Below are 23,983 nucleotides of genomic sequence, written 5' to 3' on the forward strand. Positions count from 1 at the left end.
AGAATGAGGACCCATTGGGGGTGGGCGCCCCGACAGCCTCCTCCCTTGTACTGGCTTTCACCCTTCACCCTGTGAAAGTATCTTGCCGAAACGTATACTTTGCAACTTTGGATTCGTGAACGGAAAGGTTTCCTTGAGTGGGCACTGGATCCATCCAGAAGTGGAGAGGGAAGCCAGGGACCTGCAGCCAGCCATGCGGTTTGGAAAAGTCCGAGGGTTCTTCTGCTCTCCTTTCGGTGACAAATAGGAGTCTCGCGGTCTTCAGCCAGCGATGGGGCCACTCGAGAGGGGAACCTGCGCAGGAGGCTTAAAGGAAAGTCACGTTCATTTTCACGACTTCCCGAGCCGCCCGCTGTGCGCCCGTGTCACCCAGGAACCCGGCTCCGCAGCCCTGGCCGACGAGCCCCCCGCTCTGCTGCCTGGCTCGCCAGGGTAATGCAAATGAGCGCGTTACATATGTACGGCCGTCCTGAGCGGCTTTGTTCCGCCCCCCGCTTTGTCATCAGTCTGGGCCTAAGTATATTATAAAGTATATGCTCCTCATTAAAACAATAGCGGAGGCTCACAAAGGGAAATTGTTAATATGTGTTCCAGCTTGTCATTTCTGCCTGTGTGAATAAAGAAGATAACCGTTCCTTGGGGAAACTATTTCGGGAACTGAGCAACAGATAGGCTAGCCAGAGAATTCTCTTCACTGTAATTTTCCTTTTTGTTTGTACTCAAAAATAACATCCTGATGGGCTCTTTGGTGCCTCTGCACAGACAGAGCACAATTGCCACAGCCCAAGCACAATTGCCACAGCCCAGGTGGTGTTAATATGGGACAATCCCCCGGGCACATGTCGCCCAGAGTTGTACAGCTTGTTCAGTGTCTCCGTCCATATGGCAATCTGCACCATTCACTGAGAGGCATCGGGGCTGTGCCTGGTGGGGACTGTGGTCAGTGTAGTGTGAAGAGAAAGCTCCCACTCCCAGCAGCCTCTGTGGTACAGTTTGTCTTATGGTAGATCTGAGTGACAGCGCGCCTACTCACCACACACACACACACACACACACGCACGCACACACACACACAACTCGACTAAGATTCCAGAAGAGCTTTGCTGGTTTCCTTCCCTATCCTCTCCCCACCTCCCCCACCCCCTTCATTTTCCCAAACACATGGTTAACTCGGCAGGTCTAGTTCAGGTGTGTGAAACATACGTGGTTTATAGAAAGTTGGTTAAAAGACACACACACACACACACACACACACAAACTGGGTGGTGGTTCATGGATTAACTCAATTTAAGAATGCATGCCTGTACTAGAATGCTTCTATAAACTCCGTGGATTTTGTTGTCTTTTTTTTTTTTTTTTTTCATTTTACATTGCAAAGAAGGTTTTCATTGTACAGTTTGGATGGTTGTGCTAGGGGTTTTGAGTTTTATGTCTTAAAGTGAAAAGGGGGAAAAGGAAGAGAAAATGATTATCAGACTCAGAAATCTGAGAGTAAAACATTCCCCAGAGGCGTTAGAACTGAAAAGGGAGAACCAAGGAAACAGAGATTTCCCAGCGAGTAAGGTGAAAATAGGAACGCTTTAAAAGGCACTTTGGGAAATTTACCAGAAGGCAAAGCATTCTCCATTTATATACCTAAATGTTGTTCCACTTTTGTATAACTATTTGTATTCTTGTTTGGTAAACAAACAGACCCCATAGCAACTGTTCCTGATGATATTTATACTACCTGTAAGACTTGCCTAAACAAACAGACGTATTTTTATGACCTTCAAATTTCATTCCTTTTATAGTCTTCAAGTAAGTCAGACTAATGGCAGGTTGACTCCTTCCTTCCTTCCTTCCTTCCTCCCTTCCCTTCCCTTCTTCCCTCCCTTCTTTTTTTAATACTTTGAAATCTATCTTTGAGGGATCTCTTCTTTATGTATATTTTACATCTTGGCTATGAATGTTGAATTTGAAGGTATATTATGACAGAAGGAAAGAAAAACCTAAAGCATTTGTGTAAATGATGTGGTATTTGCTTTCAAGAGGGGCCTTTGAGTCATCTGGTGGAATTTTAGGTTATATATCCGAAAGGCTGAAACTATTACTATAGACCTCAAAACTGGACAGAATCTCTATGGCTATGTCTCTACCTTTTATATCTTGAACTGTTGATGGAAACGTTCTTGTACATATGAGCCCCAGTGTTCAACTTCCATTTTTCCATATGAGTCATATTTATGGCAAGAACAAGAAGTCTCGTGTTAAAGATCAGTGTGAGAAGTAAATGGCAGTTTACTTTAATTAGAAAAAAAAAATGACACCAAGAGCTGGAATAATCCAGTGGTGTTTGAATAAATTAGAAGATTGTACAGGCAAAAATAAAAAGAAACTTAACAAGGATAAATGGGAAGTTGTCCAGAGTTCAACAAAAATGCGTTGGAGAGTGGGACAGAAGTCAGTGGACGGTATAGCGTGCATGCGTTCGTTGAGCAGAATTTACCAAACCCCAACCACGTGCCAAGTGTCCTAGGCTCCGGGGCACGCAGCTGTGAGCTTGACAAAGTCTGTCCTCATGGAGCTGACATTACAGTAGAAGTAGAACAAACAAATAATTACATAATAAAAAGGAAGAAGTTCTGAACAAAATAATAAAGCAGGGAAGGGAGAAGAGTGAGTCTGGCAAAGGCTCTGTGAGGAAGTGACCTTTGAACAGATGGAAAGAAGTGACAGAACAGCCCTCTAGGCTTAGGGTGCAGCAGAAGCATGGGCCTTGAGTCAGGGGCAGAAAGAACATGTTTTGCGGGACCATGGCCCGAACCTCATTTAGTGCGGGGGCGGCTGCGTTTAGTGGTGATAGGTGTGGACTCTGAAGCCAGACTGCCTGCATTCCAATCCAGGCTGCCCACTGAGGTGACTTAATGTTGGTGTGCTCAGTTGTCCATCTGTAAAATGGGTGTGGCACCAGGCTCTGGCACATAGGAGATGCTCAGTAAATATTAACAAGCGCTGTTAATTACGGCCGAAGTCATTTATTCATTCAAACAACATTTATCGAGCATTAATTATATACTAACTATATAGGTTCAAGGACCTAATAGAGGACTACAACCTCGTTCTGCCCCTTTGGGAGCTCGCAGTCTCATGAGAGAGACATACAGGGAAGGAGATGCTTGCAACACAGTGTAATAAAGGTAGTGATATGAATATATACAAAATGTGATACAGTGTCTGCTTTGTTTAAAATGAGCACTAGTGGAATGTCGCAGTGTATGTATTTCCACCCCCCTCACTGTGCATCAGGTGAAACTTTTGAATACGGTAAGGTCCATGAAGGAAGGTTCACTATCTCTTATTGATTGCTCCCCCCCAATCATCCGGCATAACCAGCCTGGTATGATAGGTGCAAAATTTCATCGCAGAGACAAGCTGAAATGTGCAGAAGAAGGTGAACTAAGGGAATAGTAAAGATTAAGAACCCACTGGGAGTAGTTCTAAATTTGCTACACTTTGGCCACAGATGCTGTAGGAGTACCTGGTTAGTCTTGTTGATACTTACAGAAATCTTACAGATACTTACCGAAAAAGCTGGGTTCTGCCTAAGAAAGCTCCTCAACCGTGAGCTCGCATCAGAATCATTGGGAGGACTGACTCCCCTGCAAACTGCCAGAGCCCAGTCCCAGTACTTCTGATTCAGTAACTTGGGGTAAGGACTAAGAAATTGCATCTCCGCCAGGTTCCCAGATCCATACTTTGAGAACCACTGCTTTCGAATATCCTTATGCTGTGACATTCTTCCCCTGCTACCATTCAAAGTGACAGAGAAGCGATGTGGAGAAAGGAAAATTCTTAAGACAATGACCTAATATAAACTGTTATGGAACAGAATTTTTAAAAATTCTTTAATATCAGCCTTTAAATCATTTGTAAGCACTCTTATTTGTTTTTCTAATTTTTTTTTTTTTAATGCCTAAAGATGCTTTTTGTGCTTCAGCCATCTGCCTGCTCTCATTCTCTTCCTTGTAGCCATTGAGCTCCTACTGAAACTGTAAGGCCCAGATCAGATATTACAGCATTTTCTGTCCCAGCCATCTGCTCAGTTCTCTTTCTCTACTGGTGGAGAATTGGGTACAACTCTTTCAGCGAGGAAGGGAACAGCCTGCAACCTCCGATTGTATGTGGTTATTCACGTTGTTGTTGCTGTTGTTATTGATTTTGAATGTGCATCCCTACAAAGTGTGTTTTTAATCAATTATTTACATCTAATATATTATCTATATTATAAAAATTAGAGGCTAAGGGTGAGAAAGATATACCCATATACATGTGTATATTCTTACAAAAGCCCTAAGATAACAAAAGTTATCTTAACACACGCATACAGAAACTGTAATATTATCTTACCACTCACCCTTGGGTCTTCTCATGAACCCCAACTTAGAGACTCCGATCTAGGAACCCAACACGATGCTTATCACAAGTTCAGTGTTCACTTAAACACTGTGCAGTTAAAGGCACAGAAGAGTTTAGTCCAGTGAACATTAATGAAGCATCTTGTCCTACAGAGGAATAACAATAATTCCATAACATATGGGATAGTTCTAAGGGAACATAAATGGAGAACCTCATGGTTCTCAGCTAGTTTGTATCCTTATGTCACTCGTCTCCTCATCTCCAGCTTGTGCATCTGGTCCTCACACTACACTTACGTGATTCTGCTGTTTCTGGAGTATAATTGCGCTGGCTTCCGTTCTGGAGAATGGAACAATATTCTGGAGGAAGGACTATGAAGAATTAGTATTGAACTTTTATTTATGTTCTTTGGTTTTCTTGGGTACCGTTGGTGCTTCTAACATATGGGCACATTGCCCATAGACCTCATGAGTCACCAATGCAAACACACTTGCATTGACATAATCAGAATGCCTGCCTAATGGTGTTAATAATTTTTGGATTAGTGGTCCCTATGTCTGTATTGACACAGTTGCTCACAGCCACTCTTTGGAAAGCATTCTGTTTTCTTAACGAGATCCCAATGTTAATGCTGCCAGTGGTAAACTCTCATAAACTCAGGATGGCCCTTCGTGGCATAAGAAACAAAAGCTGGACTTCTGCCTTTTCCTTTTTTTTTTTTTTTCCTTCCTTTTATTTATTCCTTCACTCATCACCAGGTACACACAGACATTCTGCTTTTGTCATCACCCATACGCTGTTTGTGATCAGTTGCTCTCAGATTCTCAAGTTCTCATTCTCTGCTCTATTGTCCTGCTGGGGCACATACTCCTGGCATCTGGGAACCAAGATGGCACGTTTTGCCCAGTAAGAGAGATGGGGCAGGCAGTTGGGTGAAGCGGATGGTGAAGAAAGGAACTGCTGATCTCATGCCACCCAACCCTGGGTTCTTCCCATTGGTAGAGCGGCACTTACTAGTCACATCTGCAGCCTGCAGATGAGAGCCTCTGAAGTCCCTTGTGATAGGTTTAAGTCCCAGAAGCAGTGGATGGAGTGCCCTTTGTGGGTTTTGTGTCCTCTAAGTCCAGGAAGACCCCGAGGCTCTTCCTTCCCCATTGAAAATTCAATTAAAAGCGTGTCTTCAGTGACTTGCTGCTGGTTCATTGTTTACTGAGGAAGTTAAGCCAGCTAGAGACCGAATCTGCTTGTAGAATACATCATGCACTTTGGGTTTCCCAAACCTCAGCCATCTGGGTTGACGTCCCATGATTGTGAACTTCGCCATGGCTACTTATAGTATGATTTATATTATTCTCTTTAAATCAAGTCATTTTTTTAAAATTAAAGTCAAATAGGCCTCATCCTAAGAAATGATAACTGGTGAAATCAGAGGTTGGAGATACACCATATGTTTCTAGCTAATATAAATTAAATCTGCCAGTTGTTTTTTTTTTTTTTTTTTAAACTCTGCATCCTTGCTCTAACGGACATTGTATGGCCCACCATTGAGGACATGTGTGTCCTGTTATTTTGGTCAGATTACCTCTTCACTGCGGAGAGAGACCTTGACTGAATATGGTACTATACCAGGTGGATTGAAACCCTGTTTCAACTGTATGTTTACCCTGGTTTCCTGGGAAAGCCCAGAACTACCACTTATCTTCCTAAAAACTTAATTCAAGATCTTAGGTACACACATATCTTGTACTTCCAGGCTCCTGGGGTACGAACCAGACTTAGAGGATGCCTAAGGCAGATGTCGAGCTTGGGCACAGTGAAGTTCTGAGTTGTCAGGTTTACCGATTTATCTGTGTGTGCCAGGCTGTTCCTGATCCATGTAATACCCGGCAAACATCACTCTCAGATGAGATCACTCCCCATATTTGTGCTCATGTGAAATTGGTGTTTGGTCCACAGAAACAGGAAATGATCTTTTCGCTGTGCAAACCACCTCCAGTCTTACCTTTTCTATTACATTAAGTCTTAAAAAGCCTTTCCTATCATTCTTAGGCAACAGGGCCGGCTGGCTTTCTTTTTTTTTTTTTTTCTTTCTTTCTTTCTTTCTTTTTTTTTTTTAATGAGTTTGCAGCTATTACTTGGTGGGGTTGACCAGGGCCGCCCCTCTCCATATTTATACATTTCTATCTTGTTATTCAACTCACAGTGAGTAGGGCACCCCCTGAGTGTCCCTTTAATAAAGCACATTTTTAGGGCAGATACAGAACAGGAAACTCTCAAGGCACTCAGCACTCAGGCTGTGGTCCGTAACCCACCACCACGGGCAACACACGTGAGCTTTGCGGACAAGCACAGCCTTGCAGCTCAACCCAGAACTAAGTAGAACCTGCACGTTAAAAAGATCTCCCGACAATTCATATCCAGAATAAAATTGGGACGCATTACTCTGAGAGGAGCAGCGAGAGAGGAGAGTTGTGTTTGCAACTTTGTTTGTATACAAGTACCATCGTTTAAGCCTGGACAGTAATGGCTTTGCCTCAGTCTCCCACCATGTCCCATTTTGGCCACACCTGCATGTACCTGTTCACTACTTATTACTGAATATTTTGATTAAAAGTGAGTGACTTAAATAGATTGCAAGAAAATATAACACTGAGAAGTCATGAATCTGATGTCTTAGTCATATTTTTTTTTCTAATACACATGAACATGAATTCATAACTACAAGGGTGAGGATATCTGTATATCACTCACACTCGCCCCACACACTGCTCTCATGGGCCACGCCGTGAGGGCCGTTACAGAGGAACCCTGTATATCTTGCAGGATACTCTGCAATGCAAGGGGGGAGAACAAAACCAAAACCAAAACCCCTGGACCTAAGTTGTTAAAAGCTTTTATTTCAGATCTCAAGTTAGTTAAGGTAACCCTCACATCCCAAGCCACAATATTGAGAGCAGATAATAACAATAATCTCTATCATTGTTTAAAAGCACAAATCTGGCTCTTAATAGACTAATTCACAGTCACTCCAATTGCAAGTTTTACTCATGAATATCATATCACAAGGGAATGTGAAATCCTCTAATTAAACATGATTTGAAAAGCAGCAGAAAATTGAGATGATGAGCGTTCTGGGGAAGGAGAGTCAAGGATTCACCACATGAGAGAGTGAAAGAGAGAATGTGTGTGTATGTGTGTGTGCACACATGTATGTGTGTCCGTGTGTGTGTGTGTGTGTGTGTGTGTGTGTGTGTTCCTGTTGGTGGAGACTTCATTTTCACTCACTTCAGGGTGGACTCTCATAGGCTTTCCTCAGACACTCTTCTCTTTGTGGAAGGTGATGGAACTGACAGCGAGCGTACTTTCAAATAACCGATGAATAAACACATAGGATGGCATATTTCTGTAATGAGTGAAAAACAAAATGAAGGCAGTATGCTAGAAATGTGACACCTGAGCCGTCTCCCAGCTTTCAATGGGAAACGAGAAGCCCGCCTGCTCCTTGAAGTGTTTTCAGTGAAAGTTAGAGGGAAAAGGTTATTTTTACAGAGCTCTCGGGAGAAAGGATGCCGTACTCACATCCTCATTCCCCCTGTTCCCACATATCATTTGTGCATTGGTAGGCAGATGTAAGACCTTTTCCTCCCGATACTGCAGGGTAACCCATGAAGAAACTTGACCTGTCACTTTAATTTCTGCAAGAAACTTTGACTTCCCGCTGGTTTTGAGGAGATATCCAATAGTAGGAAAGATGTCAGAAGAATAAACTCTAAAATGGAACATTGTGGTAGAGATTTAAGTCGTCATCTCTTTTGCTCTTGTTCCTCTGCATCGCTCTGTATCGTAAGGTCCACTCTGATGGAGTCCCAAAGCAACCCACCTTGTTTGGTGTCCCTGAAATGGACTTATGGCTTATATCATAAACAGATCTGTTTGTTAGTTTGTTAGTTTGAGCATTTAAAACATCTGAAGTCAGCGTGTCTTCTGATATCACTTCATCACTAGAAATCGAGTTCATACTCTTCTCTTTCAACCTGTGAGATCCCTGATCTGGTACTTACAGGGTCATCAAAAGTAGCATGTGGTAGCAAAGTAGAAGGCAGGGAAATTTAGGCTAAGAACTAAAAAGCGATGCCAGAGAAGGGGAAAAAGTGGGATGCTTTCTGTGTAAGTTGTCGTTTAAGAATTAAACATATAAAAGAGGAAGCTGTAAAGTAGTGGCTTTCATTGATACTTGCGTAGTTATGGTCACAGTTTAGTGTAAAGCATTTTTTAGTAGGTGGTCCTGAAACTGTCAAAAGAACACTTTTCTGGAACCCTGAGGTCTGTGGTTATCACAGGCTTTGGCAAGGAGTGAGCAGTCCCTTGCCACCCAGCCAAAACCATGGGCTGTGATGGATCTGAGAGGGGAAGGTTCTGTGACTGACTGCGTTATGGGGTGGACATAAGGAATCACTTGCACATAGACGTGAAACCAAAGAATTGGAAAAAAGACCAGTGGGGAGAGACTTGAGCCGTCGGGAGGCACTGAGGCAGTTTGACAGAGAAACTGGTCTTCATCATCAGTCTCTTGGTGCCTTTCTTAGGGTTAGCATTGTTAATGTTGGTTGGTTGAATGAAAGGCCAAATGGTGGGGGAAAAAGAGGGTGAACCATGGGCAAGAGAGAAACAGAACTGCATCTAGGCAGGCAGAGGAGGCGGGAAAACTATTAGTTGTGCTTTCTGGTGTATTTGTAGGGGGTGGGGAATGGTTTAGAAGGGAACCGCTTCCTGCTTCACAGCAGCGGTAAGGACACTGTTAATCCTTATTGAAAGGCATAGACCTCCTTCATTCCTTTAACCAGTAATAACTGAACACCTCCTGCTTATTCATCTCGTCATTAACAAGATGTGTCATTTTTGCCCTGTGCAGAATCCATATGCAAAATGTAGCCAAAATCAATTTATGTTCAGTTGATTTTTTTAAAAGATTTTATTTGAGAGAGAGTATGGGAAGGAAGAGGGTGAGATGGAGAAGCAGACTCCCCCATGGAGCTGAGAACCGGATGCAGGACTCGATCCCAAGACTCCAGGATCATGACCTGAACGGAAGGCAGTCGCTTAACCAACTGAGCCACCCAGATGCGCTGTTCAGTTGATTTTTGGCAAAGGCACCAAGACAGTTCATTTAGGATAGAACAGAATAATCTTTTTGTCAAATGCTGCTGGTGCAACATGCAAAATAATGAAGTTGGAACTCTTCTTCACGCCGTATACAAAAATGAGCTCAAAATGAATGCGAGAGCTAGCTCTCAGAAGAAAATACAGAAATAAATTTTCATTATGTTAGAGTAGCCAGTGGGTTATTAGATACGACATCAGAATCACATGGAACCACAGGAAAAATAGATACATTGGACTTTGTCAAAACTGGAGACTTGTGCTTCAGAGCACACCATTAAGAAACTGAAAAGGCAATCTACAAAATGGGAGTAAATATTTGTAGATCATACATCTGATAAGAAACTAACATGCAGGATAAGTTAAAACTTGCTGTTCAACAGTAAAAAAGCCCAATTTTTAAAAAGTGGACAAAGAATTTGCATAGTCCTATCTCTAAAGAAGATATATACAGGGTTGGTAAGCACATGAAAAGATGCTCAGCATCATTAAACATTAAATAATTATAAATAAGAAACACAAAAGGCACCACGTTTCAGCTACCAAGGTGGCGAAAATAAAGACATATAGCATGTGCTATCAAGTATGTGGAGAAGTCATAACCCTCACACAATCCTGGTCAGAATTAAAGGTAGTGTAGCTTCTTTCAGAACTCTTCTGGCATTTCCTCAAAATGTTAACCGTGGACTTACCACATGACCTGCCAATTCTCCTCTTAGATATATACTCCAAAGAACTGAGAACATCAGTTTAATCATGTACATGGACATGCACTCTGGTACCACCACTGTTCACAGTAGCCAGAATGTGGAAACAGCCCAGATGTCCATCAGTGAATGAATGGATTTTAAAAAAAAAAGGGGAGGGGTTCTGTACACCCAGTGGAATACTATTCAGCTGTAAAAAAAGAAAAGACATACAGTGAGGATGAACCTCCAAAACATTATTCTAAGTGGAAAAAGGCTAACACAAAGAAATACATCTTGCATGATGCTATTTATATGAAATGTCCAGAATAAGCATATGTCTAGAAACAGAAGGACTAGTAGTTAGAAGGAGCTGAAGGTTAGGAAGAGATGGGGAGTGACCATAAATGGGTAGGAGATTTCTTTTTGGTGGGATAGAAATGTTCTAAAATTATATGTGATGTGGTTACACAGCTTTAAACATATTCAAAACCATGGACTCATACATGTGAAAGAGTGAATCATATGGTGTGTGAATCTCTCAATAACACATAAAAGGCAAAACCTATTCCACCTTTTTGAGTGATTGGAGAGTGACCAACAGTCTTTCATAACTCAATTTGTGAAATAACATGCCAGTGAAATAATACACGATTTATAATTGGGGCTAATTCGGGGGAGGCATTGGGGAAAGTAGCTGCAGACCTGGTCCACACAGATGGAGACTTTTGTTACAGATAAAATCAGGAATTTCCAGAGGAAGAAAACAGCATTCTCAGAAAGGGGAAAACGCACATTTTGGGGGCGACTCCAAAGACAACTGTGAGAACTTGGGTCAGGGCACAGGAAAAGTTGAGAGTGTGCCTTCAGAAGAAAGGAAAACTAACTGTCTTTAACTTGGCAGGAAATGTCTTGGGGTACAGCATGGTGTCTGTTGACTTCATCTTCTTCAAAGATTATTCTCCTCTTGGTTACACCAGAGAAGATTAACTTTATAGGACGCTGGTATACTTTGACATAAGAAGAATAAATTTCCCTTCTGTTACCTTTTGGCACATCCCTAAAGGCAGTCAGAATACAAATGTCTGTTCCGCTTTTCCGATGACACAGAAACGCTCCCATTCAGAACTACAGCTGGTGTACCACACAACATGACTAAAAGGCCAGAAGCAGGGCTCAGCCACACGCACCATGGGCTCTGCTGTGCCACTTTCCGGGCCAGGGGCGGTCTCAATATGGAGTCCTGTGTACCACTTGATTTTTTCATGTGTGCCTGTATATGTTCATATTCGTACATATATAAGAAAAGAAATAACAACTGCACAGCAAAGCATTTCTGCAATGTACAACATAAAAACATCTATGGTGAAAGTTGTTTCTTCATCACCCCTGACAATTATTATGGTTCCTTCTGTGTTTGTCCAGACACTGTATCTGGGCACCATCACCAGCCTGTTCCTTTTCCTTCCATAGTCAAGCGCTTTTTCCCAGACAACTTAGTGTATTTAAAAGTATCCAATTATAGTCACCAGCCATGCAGATCAAGGCGGCCGGAGCCAGTGGTCCTGCACTCTGCGATTCATCAGAGCCTTATTAAAAATGTCTGGATCCCTGTGAAGCCCTGCTCACACCTAAGTTTACCAGGAGGTTTGGGTAGGAATGGAGTTGAATGGACTTCATCTTCTAGAAAATTAGGAATGTGGGTAAAAAAAGCAAATATTTCAGAGCTTTGAGTCCTTCGTGGTCATCATTAATCAGCTTTGCTTGGAATACACCTTGGGTGGAATGCCAGTCTGGCTGTGAATTGAACCAAGCGCTCTTAGGTGGGAACATGGACCAGCCCTCGCTGTATACTTGAAGTGCCTTTTCCTTCAGGGCCTAAATAAATGCACCTGTGACATGCCCCAAATAAATGAAATTGAAGTATTCTATTATATATTAAACATGAAAAACAAGTAACAGTAGTGTCTATCGTTTCCATTTTTGTAAACTAGTAATACATTAGAAGAAAAATGTAGTACTGTAACATACCAGACATTAACAGTGTTACTGGGGGTGAGGTTATTAGGTGCAGGATGGGGGTGGGGTGGCGTGAGGAATGGACTTTTTTCAGTAGCCAGCTCAGAGTTATGTGAACTTACTAAAATAAGAGCATATCTTAACTCCATAATAAATACTGTTTTAATGTACACTTAAGCTTTCAGGTGGTCTGCTGAGTATGGGATGTATGTGTGTGGGAGGACTTTGTTTCTTTAGCTTTCAGTTGCCTTTCTAAGGTCTTAGTGAACTGTCCTCTATTCTTGGAAATAAGTCTGTACCAAGTTGATCCAAACAAAAAAAAATTTTTTTAGAGCAGAGTGGTTTTTAGTCAAGCCACAGGGCCTTCACAAATAAGTTAACCAAAGAGCAGAGAGATTGGGGGAGGGGGGGAACGGGGGAAGGGATGGCAGAGTCCATGTTAAATCATGTATATTTTATGTTGAGTCTTATATCCCTCTAGTGAACACATACTGTTTTCTTTCATACTTTTCAGAACACTCTGCAGTTGACAACACCACCACCACCACCAAAAAAATATAATTAGAATAACCATTTGCAGTTTTTAACTAGTGATTTTAATATTATATCCTAACTAGTTGAGGCATTTGGTTTCCAACTTAAGGGATCACACAAAATATATATAATGGTTAAGAATGGGGGTGCCTTCTGGGTGTGGTGAAAAAATAATGAATACTGTTTTTCTGAAAATAAATAAATTGGAAAAAAAAAAAAAGAATGGGGTTGCCTGGGTGGCTCAGTGGGTTAAGCTGCTGCCTTAGGCTCAGGTCATGATCTCCGGGTCCTGGGATCGAGTCCCGCATCGGGCTCTCTGCTCAGCAGGGAGCCTGCTTCTCTCTCTCTCTCTGCCTGCCTCTCCAGCTACTTGTGATTTCTCACTGTCAAATAAATACAAGTAAAATCTTTAAAAAAAAAAAAAAAAAAAAAGAATGTACTGGGCACTGAGCATCTCTCGAGAGCTACTTGAGAGAATAGTCATAGTGAATTTTAAAAAGTAGTACTCCTCTACAGATCCATCCTGTTTCTCTGAATGTTGTCTTATAAAAATCAGTTATATGCTGGAATGTTTCACCTGGTAAAATTTTATTTTTAATGTTATTCATAAACATATGAAACATGAAGGGACTCTTAATGTCCAAAATGGGTAGTTAGACAAATTTTGGTCTGTAACTAGGGCCATGATAGTTTATTATGGGCTGCTAGCTTCAGTAAATAAAGTTTTGAAGACAGTTGATAGCATGAGAAATTATGTATTTATTTATTTTTTAAAGATTATTTATTTATTTGATAGAGATCACAGTAGGCAGAGAGGCAGGCAGAGAGAGGAAGGGAAACAGACTCTCTGCTGAGCAGAAGCCCAGCTGCGGGGCTTGATCCCAGGACCCTGGGATCATGACCTGAGCTGAAGGCAGAGGCTTTAACCCACTGAGCCACCCAGGTGCCCCGAGAAATTATTTAATAACAAAATTATGTTAAATATAAAAGGATGATATAAATCTTCACACCTTAATTTGTCAAAGGTGGGTATTGTATATTTATATATATATATAAACGAGTTGGTAAAGAAAATAATGATTTAGGGGTTTTTTTTTTCCTTTTTTCTAAGCTATTGGTAGGAATAGTTTTTAAATGGTTTCCTTCCCATAGCATAGCTGAGAATTCGAGTCCTTAGAAGGATTTTCTGATTTCAGATATTGTCCATAATTTTTGAAATTCTGTTTTGGTACCATATCTGTTTATTCCAGTGTTACTGAGATGTAACTGACATATGGTATGTGTAAGTTGTGCAGCATAATGACGTGATTGACTTGATGTACTTGTGTCATGACCGTGAATCAAAAGAGTTTTGCTAGTGTCCATCATCTTATGTAATTGATTGTAGTCTTTAAAAAAATCCAAAAATGGGGGTGCCTGGGTAGCTCAGTGGGCTAAAGCCTCTGCCTTTGACTCTGGTCATGATCCCAGGGTGTGGCATCAAGCCCCGCCTTGGACTGTCTGCTCAGCGGGGAGCCTGCTTCCTCCTCTCTCTCTCTGCCTGCCTCTCTGCCTACTTGTGATCTCTGTCAAATAAATAAACACAAAAATTTTTTAAAAATCCAAAGATGAACTTGGGTTGGCAGTAATTCTTTTGGTCCAATGGACTTCCGCTGTCTTCACTGCTTAGAGAACATCCTTTTGTCATTGGGCTTTGTAAGTTCCACTACAGAGCCACCTTCATTCACTAGTCTTAGTCTTTTCTCTCATGAGGGACACCTTTATGAGTTAGACTTCTGTAATTTTTTTCTGGTTCCCAGATGTATTTTCTATTTTAAGGCAGAGAAGCTTGTCATTATTTTCAAGTGATATTAAATTTCCAGCATAATTATTTAAAAGCCAGAGAGAGACCTATTGATCCCTGATAAGGTGTAGTTCTGTGCGCACGTGTGTTTACTCCTACTGCTCCTTAGTTTAACTGTTCATAATATGCCCACCGTGGATTCATTATGTTATAAGTCAGGGACAAGTGGCATTTGTGTATGTCTGCTCTGTGAGTGTGAATCGATAGATGATAGATGAATGCACATCCTGGTGGTAATATAAAATAGAAGCCCTGCGTGTGTGTGTGTGTGTGTGTGTGTGTGTGTGGTCATGATTGAAGTTCAAAGTCATGGAGAGGCAGTGGAGTAAGTTGCAAGACAGCCCTTTCCTTGAAGGGAATGTGCTTGAGTACGAAACAGAACTCTCTGTGTTCGTTTTACACTTCTATTTGATGGAATCTAAGGTTATGGAAATGAGTATAAAAATAATTTGTCTGAAAGAAGTCTGGATGCAGAAATCTAATAGAGAAAATATTTGAGAATATGGTTCCTCAGCGAGTACAACAGATACACTTCCCCCAGCACCACATGGCATGGATCAAAGCATCCCATGACTTGGATCCTTGTGGTCAAATCATTATGTATTGATTGGAACCCCACTGGAGGATTAACCCCTCGTGTTCCTGCTAAGTTTTTTCTCACTCTTGGTGTCTGTAATTTTAGGGATATAATCTTTTTGCTGTTATTAGTGTCTTTTTAAAGCTAATCATTTGCTTGGATATATTTGTCTTTCTAAATTATTTTATTCTAAATTATTTAATTGCTCTATTCTTTGCTAGATAAAATTAATTTATGAAAAGATCACACAATTATGTGAAAGCAGTTTTCTGGTGGAAAGGAGGAAGAAAACGTATAATACTCTGGGTAGAAAACAGCAAGAGAATCTCAAAATCAAGTACAGATTTTTATCATTTTCATTATGTAGATTAAATGATAAATTCTAGCTTTTTAAAGAATCCTTCACAGTCTGAGTAGAGAGCTTTGCCTCTAACAAAAGCCTGTCAAACACTTTTCATATATGGTGGTTACATTTCTAACATTGGACTATTCACATCTTGAAATTTAACTCTTGCTTTCAAAGAACAATTCAGAATTAATTAGTAAATTCATGGGGAAAAAGAAACCCTCAATTCCTCCATGTCCACTTTCAGCCATGTGGGTTCCTCTTGCCTTTTAAGTCTGATGGGATGGTTCTTGGCAACATATTCATTCTCTTGTCCTTTTGTGTGTGTGTGTATGTGTTTTTTTTTTCAGTTTGTCCCATGAGGAGCACCCCCATAGCCATCCTCTCTATGGACATGGTGTATGCAAGTGGCCAGGCTGTGAAGCAGTGTGCGAAGATTTCCAATCATTTCTAAAGTAAGAATGATTTTATATTGCTTTTTTCTTTTACATAGCCATCACCTCCCACTGTTCATGCTTTTCCTCATAAAATGCCTTTTTGATGGAGGGTTTCATACCACCATTTTGAGAATGGACTCTAAATCACAAGGTCTAGCACATTGTCATAGGAGCAGTTACAAAATCTGTGGAGGGTTGATTGTAAAGGGCAAAGGAGGTATAACCAAGGACAATTTTGATGGCTCTTCGTGAGAGTCTGTGTTTACCCGTTTTCTCAGAATGACAGTGATTAAATAAAAATTCTCCCAGTATTAAATTAGCAATAATTTATTTTTCACTTTTATTCATGTGTCTGCATACTGAATCACTGACTTACTCTGATTTTTTAGAACTGCTATCAGTGACTGGATAGTTGTAGCTTGGTGATTGGTCCTCTTTGTTTTTCTGCAAATGACTTCATACACTTAAGAAATGGGTGTTGAGGAAATGCTACCACCTTGCTTCTTACCTTTCCATTTTTGTGTTCCCTTTAGTTCGGATTCATGTACTTATGGTGAGAATGCAGTAACTTTAATTTCTCCAGTTACAGTATGACTGAAAACTTGAGTTACTCCATTTGAATCTGTAACACTGTTAAAGTGTCTCTGGAAATAAATGATACATGAATCTTCTCCTAATTGAAATGAAAAGCTTCTGCACTACATCTTACTATTTCCCTTCCCTACAGTGACCTTGTCCTTTAATAAAATGTAGACTAAACTGCCCTGTGTTACGGACACCCTCATAGATTTATTGATAGTATCACTGAATCACTGACAGACCAAATATAATAATGCATTGTGTTCAGCATATTTACCTATCATGCTGTAATCCAGTATATGCACACGTATCAGTCCTCTATATCTGGCTTCATGATAGCTTATAAATTTGGTATTTGGGGATCTTTCCTTCTGTCTTTTCTGTCTTATTCAAGCCTCTAAAACTAGAAGCAGGCAGATTTATGTGCAGTTTTCTGGTTTTGTGCAGTCTTTATATTATTAAAGCAATCTCTATATTTAACTTTATGGACCTGGATACAAATATAGTAAACCTGCCATTGAAAGTACATCCAGTGTTATGTGAAGGGGGCTTTGGTGAATATCATTTTTTAATTAAGGAAGCCTGTGAATCTATTTCAGAGCTTCCCAGCGATAACATTTTATTTGAAAAGCATGTGGGGGGGTCATTAGAAACTTAAGTACTTAAAAATTTTTTTAAAAAAGAGATGCCTGAAATTTGTTTTAAATATCAACAATCAAGATCAGTAAGCAAAAGCCCTTCATAATTCTTATGATTCAAGTTACTATTATTGGGCTGTGTTCTCTCATAAATCACTCATTATAAATCATTGTTTTGTTATTACCTAATTGTATTTAGATAATGAAAGAAAAAGACCTCAGCAGAAGCCACTTTCAAATTCTGACTTCACCTTCTGCACCAGTGCTAGCTTTGAGAAATGCTTTGGTGCTAATTTCACTCATCTGTAGAACGGCTGATAACCATCTGTAAATAAGATTTATTTTCATAAAGTCTCTAGAAATATACAATTGCTATGAATATTCTCAGTGTATCCATTTCTGAGTCACAAAAAAAGGGGCAGTTTTCCAATATGATCCATTTTAAAAATGTTGTTTATTACCAAAGTATTTCCACCCTCGTCCTCAAATCAAAAGTCCATTTATTATGTAAACTGACAATTAGGTGATATCTACAGATAGAAAGAGATAGATATATAGATATATATAATCATATGTGTTTTATATATAATTTTATTATCTAATATATATTTATTACATGTAATATTACATATATTACATATGTAATCTTTTTTTTTTTCTTCTGTGCCTCCACCATGAGATAGTAAACTTTCAAACCACACCTCATGCTAAAGAAGAGAATCTAAAGATCATCAGAATTGGGACCTAGAGTAATTCCTATTTTTTAAAAAAAAAAAACCCTTTTAAGGATAGTAGAAGAGCCTGGCTCTTTATAGGAAACCACCTCTCAATTATTTATTATGGTTTTGCACATGAAATGACATGTTTTCAGTTCGTATTTGCTCAGTGGAATTGGAATGCCCACTGTGAACCTGCACCTGTTGCTTGTTGATTTCCTGGGACTTAGTTGTGGACTTGTATTTGTTAGAAGACTTCTGTTCGCACGCTACGGAAGCCTGACTTAAATTGGCTTAACCCCTCATCCTTTCCCCCCACTCAAAAAAATCGGGGGGAATTTCCCCTAAAATAATTAGGGAATTATCATTCCCTAATGATAATTGACTCATTACTGGGACGTCCATGGCTGCATTCAGATCCTTCAGCGGTGTTACTGGAGAATTGGTTCTGTGTCTGTTAGCTCAGTTTTCGTCTGTGTTGCCTTCGTTCTTAGGCTCGTTCCAAGTAGAGCTAAGGAGGACGATGCCATGCCATTAAGTTTATTCGTCTCAGAGCGCATCTCTTTTTTCCGTAGTTCCAGCAGCAGTCCTGAGCAGACTCTCATTGACCCAGATTGAGTCATGTGTTCCAGCTCTGAGCCCATCACAGTGATGTAGCCAGGCTCCCATCAGATGCACACCTCCAGAGCAGACAGGGAAGTGTTCACCCCCATGAACCATGTTGGGGCGAGGGAGGAGCGACTTGGTCCCTAAGTGCGAGAAAGGAGTATATAAATCAGCAAAGGGAGAGTAAATGCTGAAGAGGAAAACGAACAAACAAACAAAAAACTCTAGAACTCACTGTTCTCTTACTGCTTTCCTTTGTTCCACATCAGTTGGCCGTATATTCCTCTCGAGCATGATTTTAGTTCTTGGAAATTCAGAGTTGTCTTCAGGTTTCCGTGTCTTGCTTAATGTAGTGGAAAATAAGTTCGTCTTCTCGCAGACTCACTTCTCCCCCATCTGTGTGCTGTCTAAAGCGTAATCACCCTGGCTTTAGTGACACCAACTTTGCTTTCCATTGAACTGGTCTGGAAGAGCTACTGTATTTCGTGTGGGTCAGACAGAAACCACGTGGCCTCTGACTCACATCCCCGTGGAGTCCCTGTTACTGGGAAGTGATGTTTTAAGCATTTCTTCTCCACCTGTGCAAGAGTGTAGATCCTGGAAGCACACCTTTCTTGGGTTCACTCTTCTTTTCCATTACCCCTCTCTAGAGGTGTTTTCTCATGGTTTCGGCAGGTTGATAACCAGCAGCGTTTGGCTTCTCCAAGGCACTCTCAATAACAAAATGTAGCATTGCTGAGACCTTGACTTAGTTGTGGCTTTCTAGTTTTGTTTTGTTTTGTTCTCAACCTGTCTTCTGGTCCCCTGATTCTATACTCCCCTAGTAAGGGTTTATAATTAAACATCTGTACAACAAGGACAGTCCCAAGTACTTCCCATATGCTGTGGACCCCTGCACAACACAGATTTGTTGCGGAGATCCACTTACATGCAAATTTTTCCCCCCAATAAATACAGTAGTTTTATAAATATATTTCCTTTCCTTATGATTTTCTTAGTATTTTCTGTTGTAGCTTACTTTATTGGAAGACACTATATAATACATATAATATATATAAATATGTGTTAATCGACTTTTTATGCTGTTGGTTAGGCCTCCTGTGAACAGTAGGATACTAGTAAAGTTTTTGGGGGAGTCAGAATTACACAGATTTTTGCTCACTGAGGGCATCAGTGTTCCTAACTCCCACCTTTTTCAAGGGGTCAACTGTATAACTCATTTAATCCTTACGCCACCCTGATAATTAAGGTTTTACTCTCAACCTACAGATAAGGAAACTGACACAGAGGGGTGAAGTGATTTTCCCCAGCGTCACACAGCTAATGAGAGGTGGAGTCAGGATCCAAACCCAAGCTGTCTGCCTTTGTAGTGCTTGCTCTTAACTGCTATGCAATACCGCCTGGTTTAGAAGCAGGGCAGTTTATTAACTGTATCCTTTCAACTTAAGGCAGTAGGTGTAGAAAAAGCTTTGAAGCAAAGGCAGATTGGGTGGTGAAGCCACTTTGTATTAGTGTGTTCAGTGAACTAGTTACACAGCATCTCTGAGCACCAATATCCACCCACATAATTTGGGACAATAATCTTAGTACCCCACCTCTCCTCTCAGGTTTTTTGGAATTAAGAGACACATCATGTAAAGTGCTTGACCAGGCACTCTTTAAAAATATATTAGTAGTACTTTTCTTATTTATTCACTTAAGTATATTTTTAAAGGAGGAATAGTTTTATTTAAGTATATTTTTAAAGGAGGAATAATTTTAGAAATCCAAATGTTTCTAGGGGCGCCTTGGTGGCTCGGGTTGTTAAGCGTCTGTCTTTGGCTCAGGTTGTGATCTCAGGATTCTGGGATCGAGCCCTGCATAAGGGTCTCTGTTCAGCGGGAAGCCTGCCTCCCTGTGTCTTCTGCACCCCATCCCCTGCCCCCGCACCTCTCCACCTACTTGTGATCTCTCTCTCTGTCAAACAAATAAATAAAATCTTTAAAAATAAAAAAATAGAAATCCAAATATTTCTGACCATTCTAGGGAATGTATCATGACTCTGCAGAGCATTCATCCGTCTCGAGAGACTGATCTTTAATATAATTTTTTAACCATAAAGTTCTTGTCGAAAGTCCCACACAGTCAAATGTGATTGTGGGGTGGGGGGCAGGGGCACAGAATGGCAGGCTTTTTCTGTAAGGGATCAGACAGTAAATATGCTGAGTTTCACAGCTCCTCCTCCGCCATTGTAGGCATAAAAGCAGCCTTAGGACCAGATGTAAGGAATGGGCATTTAGATTGCTGACCTCTGACCTAGGGTAAAGGTTTTTGGTGTCATAGCCTTCATAGCTGGTAAATCTTTCTGCATTTCTGTGGCCATTGCTGTTCTGGGTTATTCCAGTCTAGGTTTACAGAACCCTTAGGTTTATTCCGATTTTGGGGAAACATCCATGTATGCCTTGCCCTGTTACTTCATTCACCAGCCACAGTTTTTATACTTAGATGGGCTTGGGTTTTTCCACCTGGTTTTTAGGGCTCAGTATGAAAGGGCAAAGTGACTTTGCTCTGTAACTGTTCCCTGACCTTCTTCTGCTCAGGCTCGTGAGATGGAACTTTTCAGAAAGGCCAAGATCAGTTATTCAGGATAAAAATCCCATCTGACAGTATAATGCCAGTGTTCACAGAGAGAGAGGTTACGGGAAGGGAGGGAAGACTCATGGGTCTAAAAATGAGACATATTCTTTTTTCCCTCCTGAGAGCAAAATATCATAACTGTTGGTAAATCAAAACCAGAGATTTGACACTTTTCTGTGATCATTCTGCAGTGTTTGTTCCCAAGGTGAGGTATACCACAGGGCCCTTGATTTCAAAGATAAATACTGTACAAATAACCATCCTGTTGTCTTTCCCCCACAGCCAACAGAGGCGGCTTTATCAGAATCAGCAGAGACCCAGTCTATTGTACTCATTTATTTCCCTGTTTCTTCTCAAAACAAGTTGCAGTTTTCGTGTTGATTTTTTTTTTTTCAACCCATCAGCCATGAGTTATCATGTGACTGTTGGATTTGTTACCGCTAACGGGTACCAGCAGGTGCCCATGCTAATTTTAATGAACTCCTCCAGCCCTGCCTTGCTTGGAGTCCTCCGATAACGGCAACACAAAAACAAGCCCAATCCGATCCAGATAGGTGGAGCTCCCTGTGTTCCTCCATTCTCTCCCCACTTGGATCGGGTTGTTTCTTTTCAAACCCGGTTGAAGACACAGCCATTCCCCGGGGAAACCCGGATTTATAATTCTTCCCCCTTTTCTTTTCAAAAAGGGCTCACACAGCTTGCTGAGAGAGTGGAGGAGCAGATTTGAAGGTTGAATCATGACCGCATTTCCCTGTTTCTAACTTAAAATGTAAAATCAGACCCAGACCCACAGTTTCACAAATACCAGGTAGTCTCACGTGCTTGGGAAGAATCTCTCTCTTTCCCCGAGTTTTTCTTCTAGATGGTCATTTGTGTCACATCTCAGAAGAGCGTAATGCACGTCCTTGCTTGGTATCCATTTGAAAGGAATTCTTGTTTTTGTTTTGTTTTTATTTTGGAGCTGTTTGTCTTGGAGAAGAGCACCACATACCATTCCTTTGCGCATTGGACGGATATATATTATTTATTAAAACAAGATAAATGTTCTATGTGCTCTAATAGGCTAAGAGAAGTAAAGGTGAAGGAAAATGCCCAGGGCCGGAACTTTGACCCTTTCATAAAAGGTCAACAACTGCAGACAGTTGAGGACATTTCATTGGCCATTTGCTTTAAAAAAAAAAAAAAATTTTTTTTTTCTGTGAATTTTACTTCTCAAAACTGTGAAGAGTTTTATGTGAAAGAAACTACTAAGTGCGCTCTGTAATGTTTTCACAAGTGTTTTTATCATGGTAACATCTTGTTTACTTTAGTTCCCGGCCTAAAACTACTTGGAACATGTTAAGAAAACATCTCGAGAAAGCCTCCACAAAGAGGCCTTTGTTTAACAACCACGGAGAGGCTGCAAGGATCACAAAGGTGTTAACTTTCCGCCCCTTAAGCACTTCCACATGAAGTTGCAGCAACCATGTTTGTGGTTTTGGAAAAACAAAGTGTATGTTAAAGAAACCAGGTATATGCTAATACATGTCGAAGGAGGCCGGATATCATAAATTGTTTCAAACCATTTGTGGCTCTCGGTTTGCACGCCTGAAAGTTCTGCAGTGAGATTGCCTCCAGTTCACGCGGGAGGCTTGAGCACATGTAGAGGGAGTAGCCGGCTGGAACGTGGGTGTCTGCAAATCTAAGCCCAGCCCCACCATTGAAATCTCCAGAATATGGAGATGACACTGGTCCCCTGCAGAACCCCCCCACCCCACCCAAGTGACAAGTGTTTGAGTATCACAAGGTGAGCTCAGGGGTTTTGGATGAATTTGACTTTTACCCTGATCGTGCATTTTTGCCTTGCTTTAGAAAAATTAAGAAGTGGTTGCTACCAGAACTCCTCCCCGCCCCCTTAAAAGTCTGCCCTTTCACCTTTCTGACATTGTTTGGGAGTTCAGGACCTTTCCAAGTACTCAGAGAGGTCAGAGTGGCCTAAATACCACAGTGCCCTCTAGTGATCTATAGAATATTGGATAGAAAAGTTTAGACAAATTTGTCGGAACATAACAGGCCCCTTGCCACCACTTTGCTCAAAAAAAGAAAGAAGCAAATCGCCTTTGAACCCATTTTTTTCCAGCAAACAGACTTTAGTCAGAAATGCAAATGAAATTTAATTTTTCCTTGTAGACTTTGGAAGCTTTAGACAAATTATTTAATGTCTATCCTGCAGTTAATTCTGCATATAACTGAGTGTGTGTATACAGTACCTTGTACCACTCGAGATACATTGTTGTGTGTTCTTCTCTTGCAAGAGCCATTAGTTACATACTTCACGTGATCATTTCCGGCGTGTAATTAGAAGGCATTACTTAAAAGACAGGGATCATCTTTGCTCCATACTTTTATTGACACTGTCTACCATATTATGGCCATGTCTAAATGATAAAATTTATTATTAGCAGCAGTGTCACAAAAGTCTGAGACAGCGATTTTCCTTTCAATAAAAGTAGTTAAAAACCTTTTAGAAAATCCATAATTTTGATTGCTGGTACTTCATAAATGTATAACTGGTACTTTTTAGCTGTCTCTTTAGGGAAAAATGAGTTTTATCACCTGCAGTACCTGGGTTAATGAAATTGTGTGTTGGAATTTCGCCAGGATGAAAGATGAGATCATTCCAAGACACTAATATTGGCAACAGGTCTCATAAAAGACTCTGACTCTTGAGTGAAGTATCATTAGTTTTTTTTTATTATTATTATTTTATTTAAATTGAGGGATTAAGTTAGTTGTCCTTTTCAAAGTTTCTGTGCTGGTGAGATTCTCACTTGGCATCGCATTCAAAA

At 40.7% G+C, this 23,983-nt stretch overlaps 1 protein-coding gene across 12 annotated transcripts in view; it reads left to right on the forward strand.

The window, feature by feature from the left end:
• The window catches only part of FOXP1 (forkhead box P1), a 499,038-nt gene that overhangs the window by 424,950 nt on the left and 50,105 nt on the right, over positions 1-23,983 (forward strand). For all 12 annotated transcript variants that reach the window (XM_044253165.1, XM_044253170.1, XM_044253168.1 and 9 more), the window contains one exon: positions 15,914-16,018. In XM_044253165.1, coding sequence (XP_044109100.1) covers positions 15,914-16,018 — 105 coding nt within the window. The remainder of the gene's footprint in view (positions 1-15,913; positions 16,019-23,983) is intronic.

Source organism: Neovison vison, chromosome 6 (assembly GCF_020171115.1).
Source record: "Neovison vison isolate M4711 chromosome 6, ASM_NN_V1, whole genome shotgun sequence".
Classification (NCBI taxonomy): domain Eukaryota; kingdom Metazoa; phylum Chordata; class Mammalia; order Carnivora; family Mustelidae; genus Neogale; species Neogale vison.